This window comes from Bubalus kerabau, chromosome 19 (genome assembly GCF_029407905.1).
Source record: "Bubalus kerabau isolate K-KA32 ecotype Philippines breed swamp buffalo chromosome 19, PCC_UOA_SB_1v2, whole genome shotgun sequence".
Classification (NCBI taxonomy): Eukaryota; Metazoa; Chordata; class Mammalia; order Artiodactyla; family Bovidae; genus Bubalus; species Bubalus kerabau.
In genome coordinates, this window is record NC_073642.1 from 31,003,473 (window position 1) to 31,026,339 (window position 22,867).

The 22,867-nt window shown below is 44.7% G+C and overlaps 1 protein-coding gene across 2 annotated transcripts in view; it reads right to left on the reverse strand.

The window, feature by feature from the left end:
• The window catches only part of TBC1D2B (TBC1 domain family member 2B), an 89,582-nt gene that overhangs the window by 25,189 nt on the left and 41,526 nt on the right, over nt 1-22,867 (reverse strand). For both annotated transcript variants that reach the window (XM_055556760.1, XM_055556759.1), the window contains exons 4-6: nt 6,973-7,136; nt 3,318-3,550; nt 2,251-2,646 (exon numbers count right to left, since the gene is read on the reverse strand). In XM_055556760.1, coding sequence (XP_055412735.1) covers nt 2,251-2,646; nt 3,318-3,550; nt 6,973-7,136 — 793 coding nt within the window. The remainder of the gene's footprint in view (nt 1-2,250; nt 2,647-3,317; nt 3,551-6,972; nt 7,137-22,867) is intronic.

Genomic DNA, 22,867 nt, shown 5'->3' on the forward strand with positions numbered 1-22,867 from the left:
CTCAGGTCAGAGGTCATCAGTGGTAAGGCTGGGTTTGAATATAGCCAAGTTTGGCTTCAGAGCCCATGCTCAATCTAAACCACCTCACCATACTGGGCCACACCCCCTTCCTCATTGGTGTTTATTACAGTTGTGATTCTGCTTTTTCCATTTTTGTGCTTTCTAAACTAAACTCTGAGCTCCAGGAGGACAGAGACTGCCTACTTTGTGCAGAGTACAAAGCCCACCACATGGCTGGCTAGCTGGCTGACTGAATGAATGAATGAGTACTAAGCAGGAAAAGCTGTATGTATGAAGATATTCATGGAACAGCAAATCACAGGAAAGAAGAGAGAGGCTGATAAATAATGATGACAGAATCAAAAGGTGAACAATCTGGAATCCCCCCCACACACCTCAGTTCCACTCCCTGGTAAAATGTGCTCCCCTGCAGAGCACCACTCACTGAAGCCTGGAAACCAAACACCCTGGTGCTTCTCTCTAAATACTACAAAAACAGATATGCTTGCAAAACATAAAATTCAGTTTGAGGGACTTCCCTGGTGGTCCAGTGGCTAAGACCCTCCCCTTCCAATGCAGAGGGCCTGGGTTCAATCCCTGGTCAGGGAACCAGGTCCCACATGCTGCAATTCAGAGTTCACAGCAGGCGACTGAAACCCCATGTGCTACAATGAAGGCTGAAGATCCCATGTGCTGCAACTAAGACCTGGCAAACCCAAATAAATAAATAAAAATAATTAATAATTTAAAAATTCAGTTGACCTTAAACAACAGGCTGTAAAAAGGGATGTAAAAAAAGACTCAAAAAATACTGTAAAAAAGGGATGTATATTTAAGGTTGGGTACACTCTAGCTTGCACGTATACACAAAACCAACTTCTACTGGCAACACTAACCAAGACCTTTTTTTTTTTTAACACGGCTATTTTTGTAGCAGTTATAATTATAAAATAAAGAGATTGAGGGCTTTGATGCTGCTGTTGCCCTTTTGGTTTTTCTCACCAATAAATCCTTCTGGCCTCACATTTCTACTGGGGGCTGTCCCTAAGAAGTGGTAACCATGGGAGACCACAAACATATTCCCAAAAAGTCATCTATTATTCCAGAGTTTTACTTTCCATTTAAGAAGTATCTTTAAGGTCCAGGCATGACTATCAGTCAACCAGGCCACTGACAGTGCATGACAGGGACTGCCAGGCATGAAGCAGGCTCAGGAACGATCTCAAAAGTGGCAAACCTTTGCCCTTCAAGGATAAACCGCATTTGGGGGACAAAATATCCTCAGTGCCACATTAACTGCAGCCAGGTGAGGAAGACTTTAGTGGGACCGATAGTTGCAGACCTGGGTGGGGACAGCTGGGGTCTGGATTATACCAAATGCCTCTATCCTAGGGGACACTTCTCCACCTGAAACTTCTCCAAATCGAGAGCTGATGGCAGAAAAACTTCTGGGACCCTCTCGGTGGCCTGGCTGACAGTGGCCCAAGGCTTTTTGGCTCTCCCCTGGGGCTAGGTAGGTTTCTCCACAGGGCAGTTGCCTGCCCCCTGCCTCCCAGCGTTCTCTGTGCTCCTCCTACCTCATCTGCTGGTCACCACCCCAGGTGTGACAGGGAGAGCCACCTCTGGTCAAGAACCAGCCTCCCATCCCCAGGGGCAGCCCAGAGAGGCACACTGGGAGGAGACTCTGCCCTCCCTCCTGGGCATCAGGATGCTCCTGCCTTAGGCGTGGGGGCAACTGACTCTGTGCAGGCCCTTCTCCCAAGTATGCTGGGAGCCAGGGTCTGCTTCTCTACCTGAGCCCACACCAGCTGTCAGGAACGGTGCTCCCTCACCTGGCCTCCACTGTGTGCCAAGGCGGCTGTGCCAGGGATGGTCCACGCACAGAGGAGGCAAGAAACAGCTGCAGGAGGTTACATGGAATAATGAAGCTCTAAGGGTGTATGAATAGAGAAGTCACAGCTGCAAGGGAGGGTAAAGATCTGAAACTGTTCTGAGCTATGGTGACATCAACAGACTCAGACTTTCATTTTCCAAGGAAGCTTCTTAGGAAACTAATAGTTCTCTGACTAGAAGTCTTGTGACACTTGTTTTTTTTTTTTTTTTTTTTTTAAAAAGGGGGGGCACAGCTGCTCTGCTGTCATGCCGAACTAGCTCACCAAGGCCAGGTGCTTAGTGCCTGCCATCAACGGACAGACTGTTAGCGGATTTGGGGTTTCTTGTTCCCATCAGGAGCCCACGCCCTGCTCTTACTTTCAACCAGTCCAGTTCCAGCTGGTCCCTGCCCACGGGGGCGGCCGCGGGAGAGCCGGGTGTGCAGGTGGGAGAGGACGCGCTGCCCTCACACTCGCTGAGCTGCCGGGAGAGCTTCATGATGACCTCGTCCTTGGCTTGGATGGTCTCCATCAGCATCCCCAGCCGCTCACTGAGCTCACCCACTTTGCTCTTCAGCATCCTCACTTCCTGCTGAAGACTGTCTTTCTCCTGGTTGAACCTCTCCAGCTGGTTGGTGAGGCCCAGAATCTGGTCGTCCTTCTGGTGCAGAAGCCCCAGTGTGTCCTGCGGGACCCCGTCGCAGAGGCGGCTGCTTGTGAAGTACTTGTCATACTGGGAGGACCGCACTGTCTGCTGCAGCAGCCGCACAAGCTCCTGGGAGCCAGGGAAGATGGATCAGGGAGCAGGGATGGGAGGAAAAGCAGAGACCATGACAAGTCTACACGGAGCAACCATTAGAGTTTGAGCAAATGCAGAAATTTAATGGAAATACCTTAATACCCAACTTCCTCTTGAAGGATCTCAAAAAATAGAGAAGGAAAAATATTTGTTCCATAAAGGCTGTCTGCAGAGAACAATGATAGGAAGCAGGAAATGGTGGACAGCCAGACTGCAATTAGCAATGGTTCCCAGTGAACATTCATCCACATTAAAACATCTGAGCTCTAAGTTCACTGATCTGCTGAGGAATTAAGTATAATTAGGTGTGATCAGCACAAAAAAAAGCTGCTGTTTAACAGGCTGTGGAAACTCTTAAAAACTGTTCACAGGGCCTGGGCTGGAATTATGCTCAAAGAGAGTGGGTGAGGTGCAGACAACACCCTCCCCAACTCACTCTGAGGGTCTTCACTCTCCTCAGAATTTCAAGTATCTATGAATAAACGATCAAGCAGAGCAGCAGTGGCCATGGCAACACAGAACTCTTAGGGGAAAAGCACCTTCTGGGAAATAACAGAGTCAGAGAAACAAGCAAGCTGGGTTTTTCTCCTCCGGTCCCTGGCCTGCTGATGTGAGATAAGATACAAACGTTGAGGAAGGAGAATTACCTTCTGACTGGCTAAGTCTTTTCTTAACCTTTCTAGCTCTTCCTGCTGGTTCCGGACAAGCAGCTGCATCTCAGAGGCCGGCTTGTTGGCGCTGCCACTGCCCGATGGCACTTCGGGTGAAGGGTCACCAATACTGTGACGATTTTTGTATGATCCAATCATTTCTTTCAAAGGGCGCTTTCCTTTATAGGGAATACGTCCAAAATCAAAGGGAAATCCTGAGCCAGTTATTCCTACATTAAAAAAAAAAAAGCTTGTTTTAAGTTCAGCCCCAATCTTCCTTCTGGAAATTCCAGTAAAATACATTAAAATACATTAATATCATTGTCTAAGGAGTTCTGCATGCATCACTGTGCTCCTACCTTGTTCCTGATAACAACCAAACTTAGAACCAAAGATGATCTTTCACATGATCACTTTTAAGGAAAACTTTCTCTATTTGATGGCTCAATTTTTGCATTGAAAGAGAAAGTGTTAGTCACTCAGTTGTGTCTGACTCTTTGTGACTCTTTGTGACCCCATGGACTATAGCCCACCAGGCTCCTCTGTCCATGGAATTCTCCAGGCAAGAATACTGGAGTGGGGGTTGCCATTTCCTTCTCCAGGGGATCTTCCCTACCCAGGGATCGAACCTGGGTTTCCCGCATTGCAGACAGACTCTTTACCAACTGAGCCACCAGGGAAGCTAAGAAAGTTTTCCCTGACTAGAAACTGAACCTGGGCTGCGGTGGTGAAAGTGCTGGACTCTAGCCACTAAACCACAGGGGAGGTTTAATGTTTAATGCTCAATTTTTGCATTAAGACAGGTGAAAAAAAAGTTAGACTGTACATCAGTACTAATGAGGAATTTATAACAAAACTGTACTATACCTCAATGTTAAGTTTGTTTCTCATAAGACCCGTTCTAAGCCTATATGTTCACATCATCATTTTCCAATTTCAGGTACTTTGAGGACCAAAGAGAACAGAAACAGACCAGGGAAAAACCTGGTTGCTCCAAGTTCCTACAGCATCAGCATCCTGAGCACAAAGTATCCCTTCCCCTGGGCACCTCAGTGAGGACAGGGCCGACATCTACAAGGTTAGCAGGCAGGACTTAGAGATATACTAGGGATCCCTGGCTGCTTGCTTTCTGCTCAACTGCATTTACTAAAAAAAAAAAAAAAAAAAACCCACAAAAATCCCCAGTTTATGTTTTCTTAATTGTAAATCCATTTTATTCTCTTTCTTAAAAATACTGAGATAGCCAAATAAATTTTAGTGTAGATGGATTTGAATATATATTAAAAATGTAAAGAGGAGACACAGGAGTACATACTATACAGATTCCATTTATATAAATTTAGAAAGCAGGCAAAACAAAATCTACGATGTCAGGAGTCAGGAGGGTGATTGTGGTGTGGAGGGAGTGGGAGGTGATGCAGTGACACGAAGGGGTCTGGGGATGGGGCTGGCCCCTGGCACTGTGCTGTTTCTTCAGTTAAGTGCTGGCTACATGGATATGTTCACTTTGCGAAAATCCATCAAGCTATACATTTCTGACTAGAGGGCTTTTCTGCATGTATAAAGATTAGCTTGCTGCTGCTGTGGTTGTCCAGTCATTAAGCTGTTTCCAACTCTTTGGGACACCATTGACTGTAGCCCGTCAGGCTCCTTTGTCCTTGGGATTTCACAGGCAAGAATACTGGAGTGGGTTGTCATTTCCTTCACTAGGGTATCTTCCTGACCCAGGGATCAAACCTGCATCTCCTACATTATAGGCAGATTCTTTACCGCTGAGCCACCAGGGAAGCCCATGGAGATTAGTTTATTTCCCATGAATAACGTGGACAAGAAGCTGGTGGGCTTGATTCCTGATTCAAAGGAAATACCCATGAATCAACAAGATAAAAATCAGAGACATCTTTGTCTCTCTGTGTCTTTCACATGGGCTGCCTCTCAAAGGGTCAGGGGCTGAGCAGAGACTAAGAAGGCACTGCCCTCCAGCAGTGCTGGCAGTTCGTGCCTTGATCGAGTCACTAAGCTTCACTGATTCTTCCTTTCCAATCTTCTACTGTGCATCCTTCCAGTTCATCCCTAGAGTCTCTAGGGGAAATCAGAACCAACAATATTCACCTTCAACAATCCAAATCCCCAGCCCCAATCCCTGTTCCTCCAGGAGGCTTTCCCAGTTCACAAGGAGCCCCTCTACTGGGTGCCCCCCTAGCTGTGCCACACACTGGGTCACAAGGCATGCTCAGCTTGGCCATATCTTCACCACGTCACACCGGACCACAGGCTTCCATGTGACCATCCTGCAGATCACAAGTGAACTCCCCACCAAAGCAAGTCACGGTGGTCCTTTTCCAGGGGACAGAAAAATATTTCCTTAGTGAACATGTGCTCTCAGTAAAGATTTCCTAAAACTCTGCCTCCTATTCCTGCCAGCCCATGCCAGAAGCGAGCACAAGGAAGAATTTCAAAATTATGTATTCCTATTTTTACATTTAAAACATTGATATTCCCTCAATGGATCCACGGCTGTGGGACCATGAAAGGCTGCTTAACAAAATGCTGATGGAGAAGTGTATGAATGAGTCAGGCTGACACCTTAAATCCTGGTGGACCTTAGTATCACAGAAAGAGGGAAAACCAGATATTACATCTTCCAGATGTGATTCAACAAGAAATAAACAACACCTCCAGCCCCTACTCCACCCCAAAATATACTCTAGTCATAATTTAAAGTCAACCCTGAATCTGTGCAGGCCTCTGCTCTAGCGACCAGTGTATACAGGAAATACTATGTACAGTGTATACAGGAAATACTGTGTATAGTGTATACAGGAAATATTGTGTACAGTGTAAACAGCGTATGAGCAAATACAGGGATGGAGGAGCCTGTTACATGACCTTACAGAAATACAATCATCAAAATCCAGAATGTGGGCAATTCCTCAGCATGAAGACTCTGTTTCTTCAACAAGCAGAGCAAGGTAAATGGAAGACAAAAAGAAAACAGAGAGCTGTTCAGCCTGAAAGAGACCTAAAAAGACACACAACTAAACACACCTGGGGGCCCTGTTAGCACCTCATTTACTCAGGCCAACTGCAAGAATTACAGAACAACTGGGGAAGAAGACAAGCAGGACTTACCGTAGCTGTATTTAGGTTTAATTCGGAAGCTATGGTTCTTTTAAAGAATCATCTCTTAGATATACATACTAAAATGTTTACAGATGCAGTGGATTAATATCTAGAATTTACTTTAAAATAACCCAGCTGGTGGTAGATGCCAGGAGGGGCAGGAGCTCAGAGAAGAAAGAAGCCAAAGCTGTGGAATATGACACTACCTTTTCTACTGTTGTGTGCATTAACACATTTCTAGAAATAGAAAGTTTTCTTTTTTTTTTTTAATCAGTATTTCCGTAAAGAGCACCACTGACTTCTGGATTTCCCATTTCCTGAAAAAGTCTCAGAAGCACAGGACAGGACATTTATTTATTTCTTGTGACATCTCCTTTTTAAGCTTTCATATTTTGTTTCCCAGAGAGAGAACACAGCTCCCATTGGGCCTCGCTCCTAGTGATACCTGTGACCGAAGGGTCTCCCACGGCGTCAGGGGTTAACAGATGGCAGAGGCGGGAGCGACAGACAACAGGGGCCACGTCCATACCTTTGTTGCCTTCAGGGACCTGCTTCTTCCTTTCTTCCTGCACCATGGACTCCTCCAGTTCCTTAGGGCTTGGCTCTAGAAGCTCCCACTCTTCATTGGTGTAAAACACACTCCTCCGACTATCATTATGCCCTCTCCCAGGACGGAAAGAAGACATTGAATTTCTATTGGGAAAAACAAAATGTTTAACTTTTTAAAAAATGGCAAAGCAAAATGTAATGTCATATATGGGCATGAATTTAAGCAAACTCCAGGAGATACTGAAGGACAGGGAAGCCTGACATGCTACAGTCCATGGGGTAGCAAAGAGTCGGACACGACTTAGTGACTGAACAACAGCAACAACAAATATCACATATATACATGATAGGCAAAAACTAAAATACGATTATAGCAAATGTTGGTGAGGATATGGAGAAATGAGAACTCTCATACACTGCTGGCGGCACGTATAAATTGGAACTATTACCAGGGAGAACAATTCAGCAACAAACAGATAAACTGAAGAGGTTTTCACCCTAAGGCCCAACGACTCAGCATGAAATTCTTCAGCGTGCACAAGCAGACACAAGCAGGAACACCCACTGCAGCACTGCTCACATGAGCAAAACCCCAAACAACCTACACATCTACTGACCAGGGGATAAACGAACTGGAGCGTATTCATACCACCAAATGCTATACGTCACAAAGCGAATGTGCTCATTCAACAAATGCTAATTAAGTGCCTACTACGTGCCAGGCACTACATGCTTGGGATTTGCTAGTGAACAAATGTTCTGGTCCTTGTGGAATGTACATGCTATCTAAGATTACATGAAGCATATGGACAAATATTCTTTAAATGCTGAATGAGAAAGGAAAGAAAACAGAAGCACAACATGATTCATGTTATTTTTTTAATTTCAAGATACTGCTACTACTAGACATCATTATACATACATATGTAGCGAAACTTTAAACGTCCGCATAAGAATGATAATTAGCAAATACAGAATACTGGTTACTTCCGTAAAAGGCAAGAGAAGAATGAGATCGTGGAGACAAGAGAGGGTTTGAACCCTATCTGTAATGTTTTAATTTGTGCTTTTAAAAGTGCACCAGAAATATAACAATGTTACATAGTTTGGTAGTGGCTACCCAGGTAGTCAACTCACTACAATCTACACTTGTCTGTGTGCTAAAATTATTTCATTAAAACTTCTAAAAACTAGGTTGGGATTTCTACTTCCAGTACAGATGGACTAAGAGGAACTAGATTTATAGTCATCTGAAACAACTGATAAACTGAACAAAACAGAGGAAACAATGATTTTCAGACACTGGACATCAGGCTGCACAGGGCAGTGGCCCCTGAGCGGTGGAACACGAACAAGGCAGGCCCTTCCCCTGTCCAAGGATAGTGCCTAGAGACTTCCAGGCCACAGGGCTGGCAGGGGGAACGCAGGGGTAGCTCTGCCATGAATTGATAAGACAGAGATGGGACTCCCAAGACAGGTGGAGTTCAGAGGGCTACAGAAATGTCAGAGGGTTCCTAGGTCTCCCGCTGAGTAGTATCAGGCTTGTGTGTAAAAAAGTTACTTGCAAATGGGGAAAGAACTCCCTACAGGAGCAGAGACTATCCCTGAGGCTCACACAGAGCCAGGAATACTGTAAAGCCCCACCAGCCAGAGTGGACTCCCCTGCAGCATCAGGTTGAGTACTCAGAAAAAGGTTACTGACATTATCCCTGAACTAAAGGCTGTTCTTATATTACCTAAAAAGCTTAAACGTGAACTTCTGAAGTTTTAAACTGTTTCTGAATAATTAAACTACATTCCAGAACAAAGCTTAAGAATATATGTAGTACTTCCCTGGTGGTCCAGTGGTTAAGAATCCACCTGCCAAGGCAGGGGACATGAGTGCGATCCCTGGTCTGGGAAGAGCCCACATGCCAAGGGGCAACAAAGCCTGTGCGCCACAACCACTGAGCCCAAGAGCCTAGAGCCTGTGCTCTGCAGCGAGAGAAGCCACCATGAGAAGCCTGCGCACCACAACTAGAGAGGAGTCCCCGCTCGCTGCAGCCAGAGAAAGCCCACACACAACAACGAAGGCCCAGCACGGCCAAACTAAATAAATAAACAAAAGACACGTGTATGTAGGAACACATACACCAAAAAACCTAGCACTCAGGTAAAACTCATAATACTGACATTCAATAAAAAAAATGATCAGGCCTGCAAAGAAGTGGGAAAATAGAACTCATTTTCAGGAGAAAAATCAATAAACAGACTCAGAAATGACAAGTAAGAAAATTAGTAGAAAATAATTTCAAAAGTTATTAAAACTGCTTCCCCATGTTTGAGAAGCTAGAAGAAAAGCTAAACAGTTAAATAGAGATATGAAAGATGTTTAAAAAATTCAAATCAAAACTTCTAGAGATAGAGGAAAACATAAGCAGAACACTCTGTGACATAAATTGCAGCAATGTTTTTTAGGTCTGCTTCCTACAGTAATGGTAACAAAAGCAAAAATAAACAAATGGAACATAATTAAACTTAAAAGGCTTTGCACAGCAAAGGAAACCATACACAAAATGAAAAGACAACTTACAGAATGGGAGAAAATATTTGCAAAGAATGAAACTGACAAGAGATTAACTTCCAAAATATACAAACAGCTTACAGTTCATACAGCTCAGTATTTTAAAAACAACAACACAAACAGAAAAATGGGCAGAAGACCTAAATAAGATATTTCTCCAAAGAAGGCATACAGATGGCCAACAGGCACATGAAAAGATGCTCAACACTGCTAATTATTAGAGAAATGCAAATCAAAACCACAATGAGATATGACCTCACACCAGTCAGAATGGCCATCAACAACAAGTCTATAGATAACAAATGCTGGAGAGGCTACAGACAGAAAGGAACCCTCCTTCACTGTTGATAGGAACGTAAATTGGTGCAGCCACTATGGGAAACAGCATGTAAGCTTCTTCAAACACTGAAACTAAAGTGACCATATGATCCAGCAATCCCATCCCGGGGCATATATCCAGAAAACATGAAAACTCGAGTTCAAAAGATACATGTACCCCAGTGCTCACTGCAGCACTGTTAACAATAGCCAAGGCACGGAAGCAGCCTGCTAAATGCCTTTCAATAGATGAACGGATAATGAAGATGTGGTGTGTATATACATATACACATCCACACACACACATGCACGGGGCTTCCCCAGTGGCTCAGTGGTAAAGAATCCACCTGCAATGCAGGAGCCGCAGGAGATGTGGGTTTGATCCCTGGGTCAGGAAGATCCCCTGGAGGAGAACATGGCAACCCACTCCAGTGTTCTCGCCTGGAGAATCCCATGGACAGAGGACCTGGTGGCCTACAGTCCATAGGGCTGCAAACAGTCAGACACAACCGAAGCCACTTAGCACACACATACACATACATACACACACACACTGGAATATTACTCAACCTCCAATAAAAAATACTGTCACTTGCAGCAACATGTCTGGACTTACAGATTATCATACTAACTGAAGTAAGTCAGACAGAGAAAGACAAACATCATATGATATCACTTAATATGTGGAATCGAAGAAACTAACACAAATGAATTTATCTATAAAACAGAAACAGACCCACAGGCATAGAAAGCAAATTTTCAGTTATCAAAGGGGGAAGGAGGTGGGGAGGGATAAATTAGGAGTTTGGGATTAACATACACATGCTCCTGTATATAGAATAAACAACAAGGACTGACTGTATAGCACAAAGAACTATATTCAGTATCTTGTAATAACCTGTAATAGAAAAGAAACTCAAAAAAGAATATATAACTGAAACACATAGCTATACACCTGAAACACAACATCATAAATCCATTATACTTTAATTTTTTTTTAATCTGGAGATTTTCTATGATGTCTATGGTGAAAGTATACTTGATGGGATTCATAGCAGACGAGACACCACAGAAGGAAAGGTTAGTGAATGGGATGACAGTGGAGCAGAAACTATCCCAGCAAAACAGAAGAAAGACAAAAGGAAAGAAAGGAAGAAAGTTAGCACGCACGGTACAATGTGAAGCAAGTAATAATGTCAACTGACGTTCAACAAGGGTGCCAAGAAATTCAATGGAGTAAAGACAGTCTTTTCAAAAAGTGGTACTACAATTGGTTATTTGTATGGCGAAAAAATGAACTTCAACCCTTACCTCACATAACACAAAAAAATTAACTTAAAATATATAAACGAGTAAGAATTAAAATTCTAGAAGAAAAGAGGCAAGAAAATATTTGTGATACTGGGTTATGCAAAGATTTCCTATATAGAACACAAAAAACACAATCTGTAAAAGATTAAAATGACAAAATGAACTTTATCAAGATTAAAAATATTTTCTTCTTTGAAAAATATTTGCAAAACCTATATCTGATAAGAGAATTGTATTCAGAAAACACAAAGAACTCTTACAACTCAATAATAAAAGAACAAACAACTCAATTAAAAACTGGATGAAGGACCTGAACAGTCATTTCTCCAAAGATACACCGATGGCCAACAAGCACAGGAAAAGATTCTCAACATTATTAATCAATAGGGAAATGCAACTTAAAACTGAAGCGAACCACACCCACCACAATGGCTAAGTTAAAAACACTGGTGATGCCAAGTGTTGGGAGGGATGTGCAACCGCTGCAGAGGCCACGTGCTGCTAGTGGGAGCACGGACGGTGCAGCCACGGGAGGACAGCAGGGATGCTAATGGGAGCACGAACGGTGCGGCCACGGGAGGACAGCAGGGCTGCTAATGGGAGCACTGACGGTACAGCCACGGGAGGACAGCAGGGCTGCTAATGGGAGCACGGACGGTGCGGCCACGGGAGGACAGCAGGGCTGCTAATGGGAGCACGGACGGTGCGACCACGGGAGGACAGCAGGGCTGCTAATGGGAGCACGGACGGTGCGGCCACGGGAGGACAGCAGGGCTGCTAATGGGAGCACGGACAGTGCGGCCACGGGAGGACAGCAGGGCTGCTAATGGGAGCACTGACAGTGCAGCCACGGGAGGACAGCAGGGCAGCATCTTCACAAGCTGAATACACACTCAGCTAAAGAGTTCCACAATCCCAATCCCCCATATTTACCCAAAAGAAATGAAAATGTGCCTACACACGGATGTATAACTGCAGCCATGAAATAACAAGATGATTGCTTCTTGGCGGGAGAGCTATGAGAAACCTAGACAGTGTGTTAAAAAGCCAAGATACCACTTTGCTGACCAAAGTTCATATAGTCAAGGCTGTGGTCTTTCCAGTAGTCATGTATGCATGTGAGAGCTGGACCATTAAGAAGGCAGAGTGCCAAAGAATTAATGCTTTCAAACTGTGGTGCTGGAGAAGACTCCTGAGTCCCTTGGACAGCAAAGAGATCAAACCAGTCAATCTTAGAGGAAATCAACTCTGAATACTCATTGGAAGGACTGATGATGAAGCTGAAGCTCCAATACTTTGGCCACCTGATGCAAAGAGCTGACTCACTAGAAAAGACCCTGATGCTAGGAAAGATTGAAGTCAGGAGGAGAAGAGGGCAACAAAGGATGAAATGGTTGGATGACATCACCGATTCAATGGACATGAACTTGGGCAGACTCTGTGAGATGGTGAGGGACAGGGAAGTCTGGCGTGTTACAGTTCATGAGGTCACAAAGAGTCGGACGTAATTTGGTGGCTGAACAACTACACGTAGGACTTGGATGTGCATACTCAGAGCAAGCATTATTTATAACAGCCACAAACTGGATATACACCAAAAGTCTATCAATTGGTGAATGCATAACCAAACTGTGATACATCCATACTTACTGCATACTATTCAGCAATGAAAAAAGAAGGAGCTATAAAAACACCCAACAGTACAGATGAGTCTCAAAAAGATGATGCTCATGAAAGAAGACAAATACAAAAGACTACACATAGCATGACTCCATATACACAAAATCCTTAAAAATTTCATACAAAGGGGCATGAGAGAACTTTATAGGGTTGTGGAAATGCTCTATATTTTGATTATAGACGTGTTTACATGACTATGTGTAATTTCTAAACTACATCAGCCTGTACACCTAACATAGGTAAATTATACTTCGGGTAAAGTTATTAAAATAAAGAAAAGGAAGAAATGTGCATCATTCAGAGTTTTCTGAGGCAGATTAAAGGTAAGGGGGGGAGGTAGCTTCATCTCTAGTGTGAATCAGATGATATTCTCATGTAAAACAATCATTTTTTCAATGTTTTACATTTCTGAAAGCATGATTTTATTGCCTTGTTTGAATTTCATCAAAGCACTTTAAGAATTTAGAAGAATGTAGAGAAATTACCTAATACACTTATGTTTCCCTCACTCTACTGAAATTCACAGACAACTGCATAGAGGAATTCCCCAAGAAATTCCCCACTATAACCCAATATGCAATGTTGTGGTAAAGTCCGATTTTATAAAAATTATACCATTGGGGAGAAAGCTATTTCAAAATAGTTGCTCAGAAGAAGAAACTCTCACAAAAACTTAATATAATTTTTCTCATTTCTCTGATACAACTGCTGAGTAGAGGCACCCCTGGACCCTCTACACTGTAAAGTTTCCCTGGCCCTGCTAGAGCCAAGGTCTCACAGCAGCTTTCACTCACATGCCACGTGTTACTTCCATCATCATCTATTTGAGGAGTTAAGTACTTCTTGCCATTTGCCTGAGCCTTAGAACTATGCTACTCAGCTCTGGTCCTTAAAGGGATACAGAAGAAGGACTTAGAGAGCAGGAAAGAACTGAACTTGTCTGGGGAGAGAGAAGAGTGATTTACATGACTTAGGACTTCCCCAGCTTGGCCTTGTCATTCCTACCCTGTCTTGGGGCCCACATGTGCAAACACCATGCTCTCACCTGCGGCCAAGGGACTGAGCCTTGGTTGGGGGAGGTACCATCTGCCAAGCCTTATGTGATGAAGAAATGAGATCAGGCTCAAAACGAAACCCTCTTTCAGCTGAAACACTAATTGCTGCTTTTTGATCTTACGCGGTGAAAGCCAATTCTGTGACTGTGCCACATGGGGGTCAGTAGAGAACACACTTCTCAAGCCACTCTGTCCTCTCCAGTCAGCAGAGGCCTCTGCACAGTCAGTGTCTTGCCAGCGCACTCTTGCGAGTTCACAACCAGCCTAACAGGGTTCTGCTGGCTGATGCTCGGGGCCATTTTCGTTCAGCGCTTGTTCACCTCTGAGCAGAACTTCTGCGTCCTTCCAGGCACCGTACTAGGTGCCTGCTGTTTTGTTCAATAAACACTCAGCTACTCTGATCTGAAAGGTAAAGTCAGGGACCACCGGGCAGCCAAACGTCACCTTGATGGCTGCAGTGTGCAGGCTGAACTTTTACAGACGAACACCAGCAACAATACTGCAAATCAACTGAACTTCAATGAAAGTTAAAAAACAAAAAACCCAAACAGCAGCAACCATATAATTAATAAGGAAACCTCTGTTTCTAGGTTCACATATTTTAATTCGGTTTTTCTACATACAGTTTAAAAGGTTTATCTAAAACGTAATAATTTCAATATTCATTTTGACTCTGATAATCAGCTAGAATTTTACAGGCTGACAGAATGGCTGGAAAAATACATCATCAAATCCTTCAAGAGCTCAAAACTCCACAAACACCCTGCACAACCAAGCTTGGGGCTCTATCATCACCTAGTCTATGGCAGGAAGACAGCTGCAAAAGGAGGGCAGGCTACCTCCGGAGTGCCCAATCAGCTCTATCCCTCCTCACTACAAGCCCCATCAAGAGAAACAAAAAGTAGGGGTGGAGGGGCTCTGACTGGCAACAGCTATCCAATGCTGCAGTGTCTCCTCTTGTACACATCAATTATTCAGAGAGATTCTCACAAGGATATGGAGACATATGTACAAGGACACCAGGACAATGTTATTTGAAATGATTTATTTGGGAAAAGGAGTACATCAAGGCTGTATATCGTCACCCTGTTTATTTAACTTACATGCAGAGTACATCATGAGAAACGCTGGACTGGAAGAAACACAAGCTGGAATCAAGACTGCCGGAAGAAATATCAATAACCTCAGATATGCAGATGACACCACTCTTATGGCAGAAAGTGAAGGGGAACTAAAAAGCCTCTTGATGAAAGTGAAAGTGGAGAGTGAAAAAGTTGGCTTAAAACTCAACATTCAGAAAACGAAGATCATGGCATCCGGTCCCATCACTTCATGGGAAATAGATGGGGAAACAGTGGAAACAGTGTCAGACTTTATTTTTCTGGGCTCCAAAATCACTGCAGAAGGTGACTGCAGCCATGAAATTAAAAGACGCTTACTCCTTGGAAGGAAAGTTATGACCAACCTAGATAGCATATTCAAAAGCAGAGACATTGCTTTGCCAACAAAGGTTTGTCTAGTCAAGGCTATGGTTTTTCCTGTGGTCATGTATGGATGTGAGAGTTGGACCGTGAAGAAGGCTGAGCGCCGAAGAATTGATGCTTTTGAACTGTGGTGTCGGAGAAGACTCTTGAGAGTCCCTTGGACTGCAAGGAGATCCAACCAGTCCATTCTGAAGGAGATCAGCCCTGGGATTTCTTTGGAAGGAATGATGCTAAAGCTGAAACTCCAGTACTTTGGCCACCTCATGCGAAGAGTTGACTCATTGGAAAAGATTCTGATGCTGGGAGGGATTGGGGGCAGGAGGAGAAGGGGACGACAGAGGATGAGATGGGTGGATGGCATCACTGACTTGATAGACGTGAGTCTCAGTGAACTCCAGGAGTTGGTGATGGACAGGGAGGCCTGGCGTGCTGCGATTCATGGGGTCGCAAAGAGTCAGATACGACTCAGCGACTGATCTGATCTGATCTTATTTAAAAAAAAAAAAAAAAGCAGAAATAACCAAAAGGGACTTGCAGACATGACTGAGATCTTGAGATGAGGAGTTTACACTGGATGATCTGAGACAGCCCTGAATGTTATCATAAGTGTCCTTATAACAGGGAGGCACAGGAAGATACCACTATAAAACGAGGAGCTGGGTAAGGAACCAGGGAGGAAGAGTAGAGCAATGTGGCCATGGGCTGAGGAATGCTGGCAGCTTCCAGGAGTTGGCAGAGGCCAGGGAAGCGTTCTCTCCTGGAGCCTCAGAAGGAACCAGCCCACTGACACCTTGACTTTAGCCCAGTGAGACTGATTCGGACTTCTGGCCTCCAGAACTCTAAGAGAATGAATTCATGTTGTTATAACCCACCGAGTTTATGGTAATTGTTAACAGCAGCCAGAGCAAACAAATACAGCTGGTCTCCAACAAGCTATTGCTCTTAGAATCATAGGCTTTGCAAGACTACTTTTTGTCACAGTCCATATTTCAACAGGCATTGAAGTTTGGAGCATCATGTCTAAAGTTAAAATATATTTACTGTTGATATAATGACTTGGGAAAGAAGTGTCATCAGAAAGGCCCTTTCCAAATCGTCCTATATATTTAATATGGATAATGAGTTCACCAATTCTAAAGTCACCAGAACAAACATTTAATAAAATGTGCACTGCCTCATGTTTAAAAACAACTGGACTATATGATGATCTTTTACTTTTATCTAGTTTGTTTCACTTTTTCTATTTCATATTCAGTGCTCCCATTTCATTTAGTTTATGTTTTCCAATTTCCCCATCTCTTCCTTTTTTTTTTTTTTTTTTTGATGTTCTTTCTCAAGCCTTTACCAAGCGCAGTAGAAAAGCTTTTGTGTATATATATATATAATATGCATAATATATACCCTACAAAACTTAACGGATTTTTGCCTAACTAAAAAATTCAAGACATTTTGATTCCACATTTGACTTAGTATGAACAGAATGCTAGATTTCTAATAAACTGATATGCAACAGTTCACTGTATAGCACAGGGAACTATAGTCAGTATCTCATAATAACCTACAATGGAAAATAACTTCAAAAGTACTATACGTGTGTATGTGTAGCTGAATCACCACGCTGTGCACCTGAAACACTGTAAGGCACAGTTATACCTGAATATAATACATAAAGTAAGGAAAAAGAAAAATATATAAATTGGGGTTTCCTATGGGAAAGGTTGAAGGCAGAAGGAGAAGGGGACGACAGAGGATGAGATGGCTGGATGGCATCACCGACTTGATGGACATGAGTTTGAGTGAGCTCCGGGAGTTGGTGATGGACAGGGAGGCCTGGAGTGCTGTTGTCCATGGGGTTGCAAAGAATCGGACACGACTGAGCGACTGAACTGAACTGATGGGGGAAAAAAAAATGTGCACTGCCTCCAAAAAAAAAGGAATCAAAGTGAAAATAATCTCATGGTAGAATTTCCAGGCAGGTACAGCTCTACTGGCCCCCTGCTGCCCACAGGACAGACACTACCCCGTCACTGCACCCTGGGCCTCCTGGCCGCGTCAGCAACTCTTCAGTCATCACCTCCGCTCAGCACCCTCCGCTCCCAGCGCATGAACTGGTGAACTCACGAGACCCTGCTCTGCCTTCCACACCTTTGCAAAGGTGTCTCTGCACTTGCCCTTTCCTTTGGCAGGTCCCACCTGACACTTAAAGTCCCAAGTTAAAACTCATCCTCCACGGCACATCCTTGCCCTCCCAAACGTCTCCCCCGCCACCCACTCAGTGCCCCCAGGGAGGTTCATGCTAGGAGGACATGCCAGGTTCAGCCTTCAACTGCACTCTCCAGTGCCTTGTGACAGGACTCCTTACCTGCCCGTCTGTCTCCCCGGAGGACTGTAAGTACCTCAAAGGCAGGGAGGGACCATCTCTTATCCAAGGGAGCATGCATGCCACACAGGAAGAGGGGAGAAGAAAACACAAAGATGACTGGAGAGTGGGGGTACCCAGCCAGGGGCAGCCTTCAGAGCAGTGTTTCTCAAACTGTGGGTGGCAACCCATTAGCAGGTCAGGAGACTGAATTAAAGAGCCACAAAATAAATTTTGAGGGTCATGATGAGAACTGTTTTAATACACTGGAAGAAAAAACCTTAGCCTTACTAGATGTAATAGTTAAAATTTTATGAAATGTCTGTTTTGTGTGCTTACAAACACTATGCAGTTATGTATGAATAGATATTATTTGCTGTGGATTCCCAGTCAAAAAGGTAAACAACGCTTCCTTAGACAGAAAGCCCTTCCCAGGAGGCCAAATAGAAAATTCAGCACCCGAGGAACTGCAGTCCCCGGCAGGAGGGTATGTGCCACCCACACATGTGTTCGGGGCTGAGGGCAGAAAAACCCTGAGGAGCAGGAACAGAGACTGTTTCTGGGCCGGGAAGGGTACTGAGCCTTTCATTTATTCATCATTCCTTCCTCCAGCAGGCTGCAGACACCTGACACACACAAGGGCCCGTGTGCAGAGCTGGGGATACACACGGCCAGGACAGACGGGGTCCCTGCCCCTGGAGCTCCCAGCCCCCACCTGGGAGGTGGGCCACAGACAAGAACGCAGAGAAACAGAATAATTATAAGTGGAAGTAAGGCTGTGAACAAGAAGCACAGGGGTGAGTAGAACGAGGGTCCTATGAAGGGTGACCAGGAGTCACTAGGAGGAGGGAGTCCTCCCAGCAAAAAGTCAGCCTGAGGCAGGGCCTGTAGGGAAGACAGCGTGTTTCCAGAACTGAAAGAGGCCAAGCAGGTGGGGAGGGGGGAGGGGTGGGCGGGGAGGAGGCGGAAGGGGGAGATAAGCCCTCTGGCCCTCGAGGCCACGTTCAGCAGCACGGCCTGCAGCCTAAGGCCAGGAGACTCTTCCTGCAAACCTTGAACTAGTGGTGAGAACTGACTGAGGTCACTGAGAGTAGGGTTCCTGCCACAGGTGGGCCCAGGCCCTGCAGAGGGTAACAGGTGCTGGCAGCTTCCCCTTCCCAGCCCCCAATTCTAAATACCATGGCAGACGTGGGCCAATCTTGTCCTCCCTTGGTGGCCCTGAACAAGGCACCTAAGTTGTCTGTTTCCCATGTCAAGGAGGATGACCACACATCCCAGCCAGGGTTATATGCCACAGCCATTGCTCCTCTCACAACTGCAGTGATTTTCAGAGTGGTGTCACACAACCGTGCCCCTTCTGATGCATGGGTTCTTGGAAATGCGTGGCCAGTAGAGGTGGCGAGGACAGCTGGGACAGAGGTGCTGAATGTGAACCCCACTCCCAGGAGATGTCAGCAAGGACTGGGTGCTGATGCAGCAGGGTGCAGACAGCCCGGCCAGCTTGTGCAATCACTGAAATTCCACCGGCCAGGGAGTTGGCCACCCTCCTCTACACTAGCCTCTCTGGGAGGCCAGGCTTTAAATCATCAGTGTGGGACAGCAGTATGGTGACTAAATTCTTTCTTGGTATAAACATAGCTCAGCTTTATAGGGAAAACCACAGATGAATACCACGTTACAGCTACTGGGCATGAATGACTTCCCCAAATTCACCAATCATCCCCTTGCTTTAGGCCAGGCCCTCTACTATAGACAGGGTGAGCCACCAGCCATGGTCCTAGCCAACCAAACCAGAACAGTCTCCTGAGAGCACCAGCCATTCACGGGAACAACTGTATCTACCTGGCCTGAGGGCTCAAGAGGGGAGCAAAAAACAAAGGGTCAGAGCAGGGCTAGCGGCAGGGCCAGCGGAAGACCCATCAGAGGCAAGACTGGAAGGATAAGGACACTTTCTTAGCCAACCCAGTCTCCACACCCATCCTCCAGATAGACACCCTCTCCACTGATGGATAATAAAGACCCACTTCACTTACTGGCTCAACGGAGGCAGGGTAATGACAGTGGCAGCAATACCAGCAGCACTGGATCAGGTAAGCACTCTCTACTGAGCACTTACACTGAGTCAGACACTCAGCCAGGCAGTTCTTATTAATAACCTTCACCTTCACACCCAACCAATAGGGAAGGGTATTCACACACACACACAAACACACACATGCCAATTTACTAATGGAGAATATAAGGCTCAGAGAAGTTAAAAAACTGGCTCAACATCACACAGCTAATGAGTAGCAGAGCTGTGATTCCAAAACCCAGGCTGATTACAAAGAGCACGAGCCGCAGCAAGACCCCACTCCTGCCGCTCACTCGTGTGTCAGGCACAGCTGAGCTCCTGGATGGACACCCAGTCCAGACCCACAGAACCACAGGGCCGTGCTCACCGTCATCACATAACCTGTAGCACGGCTGCAGCCTGAGCACCTCCCACGCATACCCACCTCGCTCAAATTCTGCACAGCTCCAGGGCACACAGTCACACTCCCACCGCCGAGCATGCACGCTCACACAAGGATCAGCTAGAACTGCACACGAGAGCCAATTCTTCTACCTGAAGTGATCTGGACTGTTAGATTAATGAAAACCCTGGTTAAAGCAGGAAACCATTTATCAGTAACTTAGACACATGGACCAGTGAAGGCACACGGGAGCGAGCACTGGTGTGCCAGCCCCCTAAGGGAGGCCGGCCAAGGCTTCCTCCTGAGTCTGGGGCTACTGACCATGGCTCCCTGGTATCTTTCCTGGATAAATCACACCCATAAGACATTATCTGACTTTTCTAAATTTGTTCTGCTTCTTTTTAAAAAGTAGTTTAGGGACTTACAGTTGAAAAACAATCTAAGCATAGAATCTTTACAGGTTTTGAACAATTTTTTTTCTCCTATCTTTCACAACTGTGTCACCCACATCCTGGCTATTTTTTAGTGACTCACCTTTATCAAATTTCCCCCAAGCATTTAACTTGCTTTTTCACAGAAAAAGCAACTGATTTTAACATGTTATGGGTTTACTAAGTATTTCACTCAATTATATAATTACAATAACATGTACAACTAGTTAGCATTAACTAGTTAGGAACAAAGTCAGCCGGCTCTTGGTAAGTTTGCAGCTGGCTGGTGGGAGTAGGGGCACAGAGTGCCCTGCAGTAGCCCTTAATCTCCTGCAGCCATTGAGGACCACAGCTCTATAGAGACAATTTAAAATACCAGGTAAACAGGGCAGCTGGTAGAAGCTGGTTAGGAGACTTTCAACTGTATTGATAAACAGAATAAAAACATAGCAGACAAGCATTCAATTATCCCTTAAGCCCTGATGACACTCTAAAATACCATTTAAATTTATATAAAATATATGTAATTTTTAAGCCATTAGTTTATAATACAGACATTTGTTTTAATATTTCTATGGCCATTAAAACCTCTCAAAAAACAAAACAAAACAAATCTCTGTGCATCTAAAGCATTTTACTGAATATTTAAACCTTTTTTAAGCACGCTGCAAACAAAAAAGGAAAACAAAAACCATAAACACCTAAGATCCATATGCCAATCAACAAACATCAGGGTTTTTACAGAAAGTGGCCCCCTGGACCACCATGGAGAATGGCTTTGCCATGGGCTCTGTCTCCCCCAACAAAGGCAGCAACTAACCCTCATCCAGTACTTAGTGAGGGTCAGGTGCTGCTCAAAGTAGTTTATATGCATTAAATTATCACCACCATCATGTTGATCTCCCAGAGTAAGTGTGATTATTACCCCCATCTTACAAATGAAAGTTAAGTAATCTGCCCAAGTTATGCAGCTTCAAGTCATAGAGCTGGGAACTGAACTTGGCTGGCTGGTTCTTAATCACTGGGCTATGGTGGGAAGGCACAGCTGATAGAAGATAACTCCTAGTGTGACCTTCAACCCTGAATGTGAACTGTCGTTGTTAAAGCAAAGGTGACACGTGCTCACTTTCTTAGGGGAAACACACTCCGTAATCGGAAAGCCCCCAGTGTTACGGGTCTGTCTCCCCATTCCATTATCTAACTTTGAGGGCAGATGGAACTAGTCAGGCATGAAAATCTGGCACATCAATCATTTCCTAACTATGTTCTTTCAACAAGAGGTGGAAGGAACACTGGGCTCCAATCAAGGCACCACGGTGCCTTTCAGATCTTCCACATACTTGCTCTGTGTCTTGAGCAAGTCACCTTTCTGACAGGGACAGAGAAAAGCGAAATAGTAGGTGATTAAATAGTTAATTCCAATAAGGGACAGTAATTAAAGAAAAAAGTATGGGAGATCCCTGTAAGTTAATGATCACTCAAGAAAACAGGTCTGCCTAGCAACAAAACCACGGAACAGAAGCGTAAGACATGCCCCCAAACAATAAGTCAATGGTGGAATGAGACCCACATCCTACCCAGTGATGTCAGTAAGCTAATGACCCCTAAACATGCTCTCTGTACACATAAAAAACAATAATGTGGGTAAGGTGACATTTCAAAGTGAAAGACCGTCATTAAACTGAGATTTGAAATCATTTTTCCATAGCACCATGACAGGCCTGGATGGGCCATCCAGGGCCAAAAACTCCTCCACCCAACATATTGGGAGAGTTAAAGACTCAAAGAATGAGGAAGAAGGTGGTCTTATTCCCCTCCCCTCTTTTTCTCTGATTATACAACAGCAGCCCACTAAGTTCTTGGGGTGGCACCCTCTTGCCTGCCCGCGTGTAAATCTCATGAGCATCCTGTTCCAATAAACCACTTCTTCTCTATCACTTTGCCTCTCAATGAATTCTTTCTGTCCTGAGACATAAAGAACCGAGCTCCTCAGAGCCCCTGAGGCACTTTTCTGAGGTTTCTTTACCTCTCTTAAGTGTCAACTTTTTAACATGTAAAATAAAGGGGTCATCTCTTGGCGACTTTCTAACCTTTTCAGGAGAGTAGAAGCCTTTCTTTGGTCCAACAGGTTGAAGTCAGTGAGAGCAGTGCTGCTCTAGCTGCAGGCATCCAGGCAGAGAGCCCCGCCTTGCCTCCTCCCTCCCACCTTCCCCTCAGT